Source organism: Chrysochloris asiatica, unplaced genomic scaffold, assembly GCF_000296735.1.
Source record: "Chrysochloris asiatica unplaced genomic scaffold, ChrAsi1.0 scaffold00047, whole genome shotgun sequence".
Lineage (NCBI taxonomy): Eukaryota > Metazoa > Chordata > Mammalia > Afrosoricida > Chrysochloridae > Chrysochloris > Chrysochloris asiatica.
The window spans coordinates 11,478,890-11,486,392 of record NW_006408565.1 but is presented as its reverse complement, the minus strand read 5'-3'; the positions used below and the strand labels follow the sequence as shown (position 1 = coordinate 11,486,392).

The 7,503-nt window shown below is 43.5% G+C and overlaps 1 protein-coding gene across 1 annotated transcript in view; it reads right to left on the bottom strand.

Annotated features, from left to right (window-relative positions):
- Nucleotides 1-2,775: 2,775 nt before the first annotated feature.
- The window catches only part of TRIM63 (tripartite motif containing 63, E3 ubiquitin protein ligase), a 16,664-nt gene continuing 11,936 nt past the window's right edge, over nt 2,776-7,503 (bottom strand). Inside the window, exons 8-9 of the mRNA XM_006862390.1 lie at nt 5,034-5,105; nt 2,776-2,786 (exon numbers count right to left, since the gene is read on the bottom strand). Coding sequence (XP_006862452.1) covers nt 2,776-2,786; nt 5,034-5,105 — 83 coding nt within the window. The remainder of the gene's footprint in view (nt 2,787-5,033; nt 5,106-7,503) is intronic.

The following is a 7,503-nucleotide window of genomic DNA, read 5'->3' as shown; positions in this document are numbered from 1 at the left end:
ATGAAGAAAAATGTGGCATCAGGATTGGAGGAAGACTCATTAAGAACCTGCGATATGCAGATGATAAAACCTTGCTTGCTGAAAGTGAAGAGGACTTAAAACATTTACTGATGAAGATCAAAGAGCACAGCCTTAGGTATGGATTGCATCTCAGTTTAAGGAAAATAAAAATCCTCACCACTGGAGCAATAAACAACATTTTTATCAATGGAGGAAAGATTGAAGTTGTCAAGGACTTCACTCTTCTTGGGTCAACTATCAACATTCATGGAAGCAGCAGTCAAGAATTCAAATGATGTACTACATTAGGCAAATCTGCTGCACAAGACCTGTTAAAAGTGTTGAAGAGTAAAAATGTCAGCTTGAGGACTAAGGTAAACCTGATCCAAGCCATGGTATTTTCAATAACCTCATATGCATGTGAAAGCTGGACAATGAATAAGGAAGACAGTAGAAAAATTGATGCTTTTGAGTTATGATGTTGGAGTAGAATATTGAAAGTGCCTTGGGCTGACAAAAGAACCAACAGATCTGTGTTGGAAAAAGTGCAGTCAGAGTGCTCCTTGGAGGTCAGGGTGGCCAAACCTCGTCTCTCATACTTTGAACATATTGTCAGGAAGGAGCAGTTACTGGAGAAGGATATCATGTTTGGTAAGGTGGAGGGTCAAATAAAAAGAGGAAGACCCCCAGCGAGATGGATTGGCCAAGTGGCAGAATCAATGGGCTCAAGCATGGCAACAATAGTGAGGTTAGACCAGGATCGGGCAATGTTTTGTTCTGCTTTGCATAGGGTCACTATGAGTTGGTACTGACTCGATGGCACCTAACAACAACAATGAATCGATATTTTGAGGATCATCTTAGGGCCAGCTTTCCATGATGCATACACTGGAAAATACTGGTTTAAAGAACTCTTGGAGGTTGCTTCCATGAACAACCTCTTCCTTTGCCATGAGATCAGAACAACTGTTTGGTGCCTGGCTACAATTACTGAATGATTTGATCAAAGATTCTACAGAAGAATTCTGATCAAAAGGGGAATAACGTAGCAAATTCTCATGGAACCATAATATCTGGAGTCAGTGAGATTGGCTGACCTTACATAAAAACTATTATCTGGCAACAGATTTTGTCTGAGATCATTGTTATAAGAAACAAAACAAAACTATTACCCTGAGAAAATGTTTAAACTTTAAACAGAAACTACCTATCTCATGAAGCTATTGTTATACCAGTGTAGAGTCTTGGTGTGGCGCTGTGAGTTAATAAGCCAGACTGCAAAGCCCTTTGAACTGAAAGGTTGATGATTCAAGCTCACCAGCTGCTCCTCTGAAACCCTATATAGGGTCGCTATGGGTCGGGGTCGACTCAACAGCACTTAACAACAACAACATCCATAATTAGAAAAGGATGATGTCTCACTTGAGCATTTTCTTATTTTAAATAATCATCTATATGAGATCCAAGTTGCAAACAGCAATTTGAAAGGTTAGTTGAGAATTTTAGGGGGCAGTGAGTTGGTGCTTCTGCTGAAGAAACATTCAGAAAAAAACATGGAGGAAGGGGGCACCATTTGAAGAATGTAACCAATGTCGTTGAATTGCACCTGCAGATATTGCTCAATTGATGTGTGTTTTGCTGTGTATATCTTTACCACAAAGAAAGGAACATTTGGAGGAACAAGCCTAGTCTTGATGTCACCTTCTACCTCCTTCCACAAACTTCCTATTAGACCATCCATCCTGAGTTCTCTCCAGAAACCAAACCCACTGTTGTAGAGCTGACCCTATAGGACAGAATAGAACAGTCCTAGGGGTTTTCCAAAGGAGCTCTGGTACTGTAGTGGTTACAAATCGGGCTGCCAACTGCAAGGTCAGCAGTTCGAAACTACCAGCTGTTCCATGGGAGAAAGAGGAGGCTTTTTGCTCCTGTAAAGATTTACAGCTTCGGAAACCCTGTACAGGGTCGCTATGGGTCGGAACCGACTCCATGGCACACAGCAGCAGCAGCAGCAGGGAGTTTTCAAAGCTTTCTTTCAGAAGCAGATTCCAGGAACAGATTCCACATGGTTTTCCCACAGAGTGACTGATGGGTCCAATAGCTACACTGATCCTTCACTTAGCAGCCTAGGACCCTAACTACTGAGCCATCAGGTGTCCTTCCTCTCTAGGGGTCAGGGAGAAGGCTGAATAAGAACCCAGCTCTTGTGTTAATAACAGGAAGAGAGCGTTGTGCATTTATTAAAACAACATATAACACAAATTTAACCAACCCCATGTCAGGGGCAGGCACTGAAATACAGTACATTATCCCTTTCTAGGCCTGTGAGTGCTACCCAGCCCTCCCACTGTGGAAAGGAAGTGGTCAGATATATCAATCTGACTTCCTTCCCCTCTTTCTAACAATCATCAGTCAGTCACACAATGATAGGCATGATCATACAAAAGTTCCCTTACAAAAAGCACCAAAATGGCATACAAATACAAGTATATATACAAAAAAAAAAAAAAAATCACATTTAAAAAATATACAAAATATTACATTTTGCACCAATGTAAAAAAGTATCCTGTGTGGCTGTCTCAAGCACGTTTCTGGTTCAATGGCCGCTGGCCCCAGCCATGGGGTCCTACTGCTAGTCCCTGCTCTCAGAGTAGAGGGAAGACACACCTTCCAGTTGCCCCGATCCCTCCCGCCCTGGGCGTGTCGCCAAGGCCGCAGGGCCATCCCTACCCTCCCCAATTTGCATCTAGAATTTTTCTCATTCTTCCAGCTCCTTACTGGTGCCCTGAAATGAAAAAAAAAGAAAGACACACGGTGAGACAGGAACTCGGGGATCCAGGATTCCCCAGGCTGCAGTGAGAAATAAAAAAGCATTTGGAGTCTTGGAGTCCTGGTGCTAGACTGCAAAGTTCATTTGAACTGCAAGGTCAGCTCTCTGCTCTTGTAAAGATTTATAGGATTTCAAGGTCAGCAGTTCTAAACTATCAGAAAGATGAGGCTTTCTGCTTCCATAAAGATTTACAGCTTGGGAAACCCTGTACAGAAAGGGTCACTATGAGTCGGAACCGACTCCACGGCACATAACCACCTGTTGTTGTTGTTGCTGTTAAGTGCCATCAAGTCGGTTCCAACTCATAACGACCCTGTATAGGGTTTCCGAGGAGTGGCTGGTGAGTTTGAACTTCTAACCTTACAGTTCAAACCGACCTTGCAATCCAGCGCATTAACCCACAGCGCCACACCATAATTTCCTAACCCTGTCAGATAAGCACTCTAAATTAAGTACCACTGTTCTCCTCAAGGCCACTGGGAGTTAGAACTGATTTGATAGTATTTAATAACATCTGATGTTTTCCTTTTTAAACCAAACTAGAATTCAGTTCCCAACACTCTTCAAAAGACAACTCTATATTCTTCAGCTGGATTAGAATTTAATTCCAGGAGACCTGGTGTGATGCTATAGGAGAAGCACTGGATTGCTAACCACAAGGACAGTGGTTCAAACTCACTAGCTGCTCCTTGGAAACTCATACAGGTTTGCTGAGTTGGAATCTACTCTGTGGCACTTGACAAGAAAAGCCATGTGGAAAATGATTATCAGGAAACACTACTGACAGGATTGTCCTATGTACCAGACAGGGTGTTAAATTATTTACAATCATTATTTAATTTATTCCCACCAACAGTAGCCCAAGTCTCAGAAGAAGTTGTGAATTACTCAAGTCACACTGCTAGTCTTTGATAGAACTGTGATTCAGAATGCAGGCACTTATCTGCTCTGCTGAGTTTGCAAACTCAGATGCCTGATAGGCCCAGCAGATACCATGAAGGAGTGAAGCAGCAAGGCCTGAGTGTGGTGGGGGGTGTAAATTGGGGAGTGAAGCTCCATCTCCAGGGGGGCAGCCTTGCCTGTCTTCAACTCCCTGGGACCAGGGGGTGTGCAAGTTGTTTACAAATGTTCACAAGAAGGTGAAAGCCCAGATTCTTAGTTGAAATATTCTTCTTCTTCTTTTTTAATCTCCTACTTTTAAAATGTTGGCAACTAATTTAAATTACTTTAAATGGGCTGGTGTTGTTGTTAAGTGCCCTTGAGTGGGTTCTGACCCACAGAGACCCTGTATAGGGCTTCCTAGGATGGGCTCAAACCACCAACCCTGTGCTTCAAACTGACTGCACATTAACCCACATCGCCTCACCAGAACATCTAAATGGGCTGTTTAAGATGACCCAAGTAAATAAACCAGTGAACTCCTTCCGTGTCATCTTTTTGATAATGTGTTGCCTTTCAGTTAGAAAAGTCATTTAGATGTAAAATATGGCTCTTTTTGTTATGAATGAAACCCAAACATCAAACATTGTCATCCAGTTGATGTGGACTCATAGCTAGTAACCCAGCCTGCCTCAGTTTCTCCTTCTCAACAGGTCTGGGAGCAGCTCATCCCTGACCTGAGTGCCAGCCCCTCCCATTCTGCCTTCAGCATTCCCCCTTATATTCCCCCCCCCCCCAACACACAGTGAAATAGGAGAAACACTGGACTGCTAACCAAAATATCAGCAGTTCAAACCCACCAGCTGCTCTTGGACACTATGAGTCGGAACCAAATCAAAAGCACACAACAACATCCTGAAAAAGAATACTGGTGTGGCACTGTAGCATAAACACTGGACTGGTAACTGCAAGGTCGGCAGTTCAAATCCAACAGTCGCACTTAGAAACCCTATATGGGTCACCATGAGTCTGAACTGACTCGATGGCATATAACAATCCTGGGAGAAAAAGATTAAATATACTTTGGGAACAGAGGTAAACCTTATCCCCAGTATCCAGCACTGTTCTTTGAAAACACAAGATTGGTATTGTTAAATGAATGAGCAAATTAATGTATGGAAGGAAATTATATACTTTGGGAACAGAGGTAAATATACTTTGGGAACAGAGGTAAACCTTATCCCCAGTATCCAGCACTGTTCTTTGAAAACACAAGATTGGTATTGTTAAATGAATGAGCAAATTAATGTATGGGTTTTTCACCTTCTTCTTTCCCTTCTGTGGGTTCTTCTTCATCTTGCTCTTCTTCTTCAATGCCTTCTTCCTCTTCCTCATCTGTGTGTGACAGAGATGAATTGTGTTAAGATGGGGCCAGTTCCTTAGAGAAATGCTCAAGGGGAACCAGAAACACTTAGCCAAACCCTTTGCCTGCCTGTTAGGTGCCCTTGAGTCAGTTCCAACTCATAGTAACAGAAGGAAACACTGCCTGGTCCCGCGAATCATTAAGCTTAAGCCCACTGCTGCTGCCACTGTGCCAATGCATCTTGTTGCAGGGCAGGTGGGTGGGTGGGTGGGGATGTCTTACTCTTTTTAGCTGACCTTTCCCTTTACCAAGCATGATGTCCTTCTCCATGTCATTCCAGATAACATGTCCGAAGTATGAAAGATGAAGTCTTACCATCCTATGCCTGCCTGTTGTTGTTGTTAAGTGCCATTGAGTCAGTTACAACCCATAGCAACCCTGTATAGGGTTTCTGAGGAGCAGCTGGTGAGCTTGAACCACCAACCTTGCAGTTCAAACAACTTTGCAGTCTTGCGTATTAATCCTCAGTGCCACACCAGGACTCCAAGTAGGGTCAAATGGTCACTCAGAGGTAGCAGAGGCTCTGAAGGTGATAAAGCTGAGGAGCAGCTGGCTTCCTCATTCCCTTGCCTGCCTCCAAAGGAAGTGAAGCTGTATCTTTGTTCCAGTCTCAGCAGTTCGTTCTATCTCCTGATCGATCTTCTGTGATCAGAAAGGGGACTTTGAGGAGCACATTGTGTTCTTCTGTACATCCCTCACTTAGATAAGCATCACTGGGGCTGGTGGGGGCAGGGAGGTTGGCAAAAACTCTGTGGTTCTCTGAGATCAAAGTCCTTGTCCCGAAGGTATTTACTCAACCTTTGAAATCAGCTTGCTCAGCACCCCTATCCTGTTTTCCTCATTCCGTAGTGGACAGAGGGGTGGGCATGTGCTGGGGAGCACTCCTAGACCGCCTCTGTTCATTAGTTCACTGAAATTGAGCACCAGAGGGCCAATGATAGAACTGCAACCAGCGTGCTTGCTTTCTCATTCTGGAATGCTACCTTTAAGTGCTACTAATAAGGAGCTCTGGTAGCGTAGTGGTTACAAATCGGGCTGCGAACCTCCAGTTCAACAGTTCGAAACTACCAGCTGTTCCATGGGAGAAAGATGAGGCTTTCTGCTCCCATAAAGACTTACAACCTCAGAAACCCTGTACAGGGTCGCTATGAGTTGAACCGACTGCACGGCACATAACAACAACAATAGGGACATGCCCCTCTACACCCTCCCCAAACCACTTCCTTAATCCTTTGTGGCCAGAGCAGGTCACCAAAGAGTCACAGCATTTGTTAAGAGTATTTATGAGGAGAAGGCAGATGGGGGGAAAGGGGAGTGAAAAGATGATGTCTCGAAAAATGGCAGACAGCAATCCTGTCAAGTAGCTGGGATCTGTGCATAACCATGGGGGTTTTGCTGTTGGTTTTACATTAGAACCTAAAATCTAAAAGCATTTAGTTTGTGGATTGGCACAGTGGCAGAAGTGATGGGCTCAGGGGTAGCAATGATTGTGAGGATGGCCCAGGACCGAGCAGTGTTTCCTTCTGTTGTGCATAGGGTTGCTATGAGTCAGTACTGACTTGATGGCACTAACAACAATAGCCTACAGTTGGAACCCTAACTCCATTTTGAGCTGTAAATTCAGATGCCATCTTGAGTTTTTTATATGCTCTAACTGTTGAACCATTAGTGTGGCCATGAATATTTTGGGAAAGCTCAGGGAGAGGCAGTTTGCTCTTGGGAAAAGGACACTACCCAGGGTTAACACAGAGGACTAGGGAACTTGCCTACGTGTGTCCTTAGAACAAAGAAGACATTTAACAAAGGGCTAATACTACTCCTATTTTCTTCATTTTTGGTTTGTCTGACAAATTAAGACTCTCCAGACTGTTGTTACTGTAAACTTGTAGCAATCATAATTTAAAAAACAATCTTGGAGATTCAATTGTTATTGTTAAGTGCCATCTATTCTGGGACTCCTGGTGTGGTGCTGTAGGATCAGCACTGGACTGTGAACCAAAAGCTTAGCAGTTCAAACCTACCAGCTGCTCCTCAGAAGCCCTATACAGGGTCACTAGGAGTTGGAACTGACTCGACAGCACTTAATAACAACAACAACAATTTTTATATAGACTGTTGGCTTTGTAATGTTCCTCAGATTCAGGCAGACATTGTTTGGATGGCATGTCCATCCATTTCCCACCTTTGTTTTCTCTTTGCAGCATAAAATCTTTTTATTTTCATAGCTTAGTGGCTTATGCTGCACAAAACCTTTTTAAAGTATTGAAGAGCAAAGATGTTAGCTTGAGGACTAAGGTGCACCTGACCCAAGCCATGGTATTTTCAATAACCTCATATGCATGCGAAAGCTGGACAGTGAATAAGGAAGAC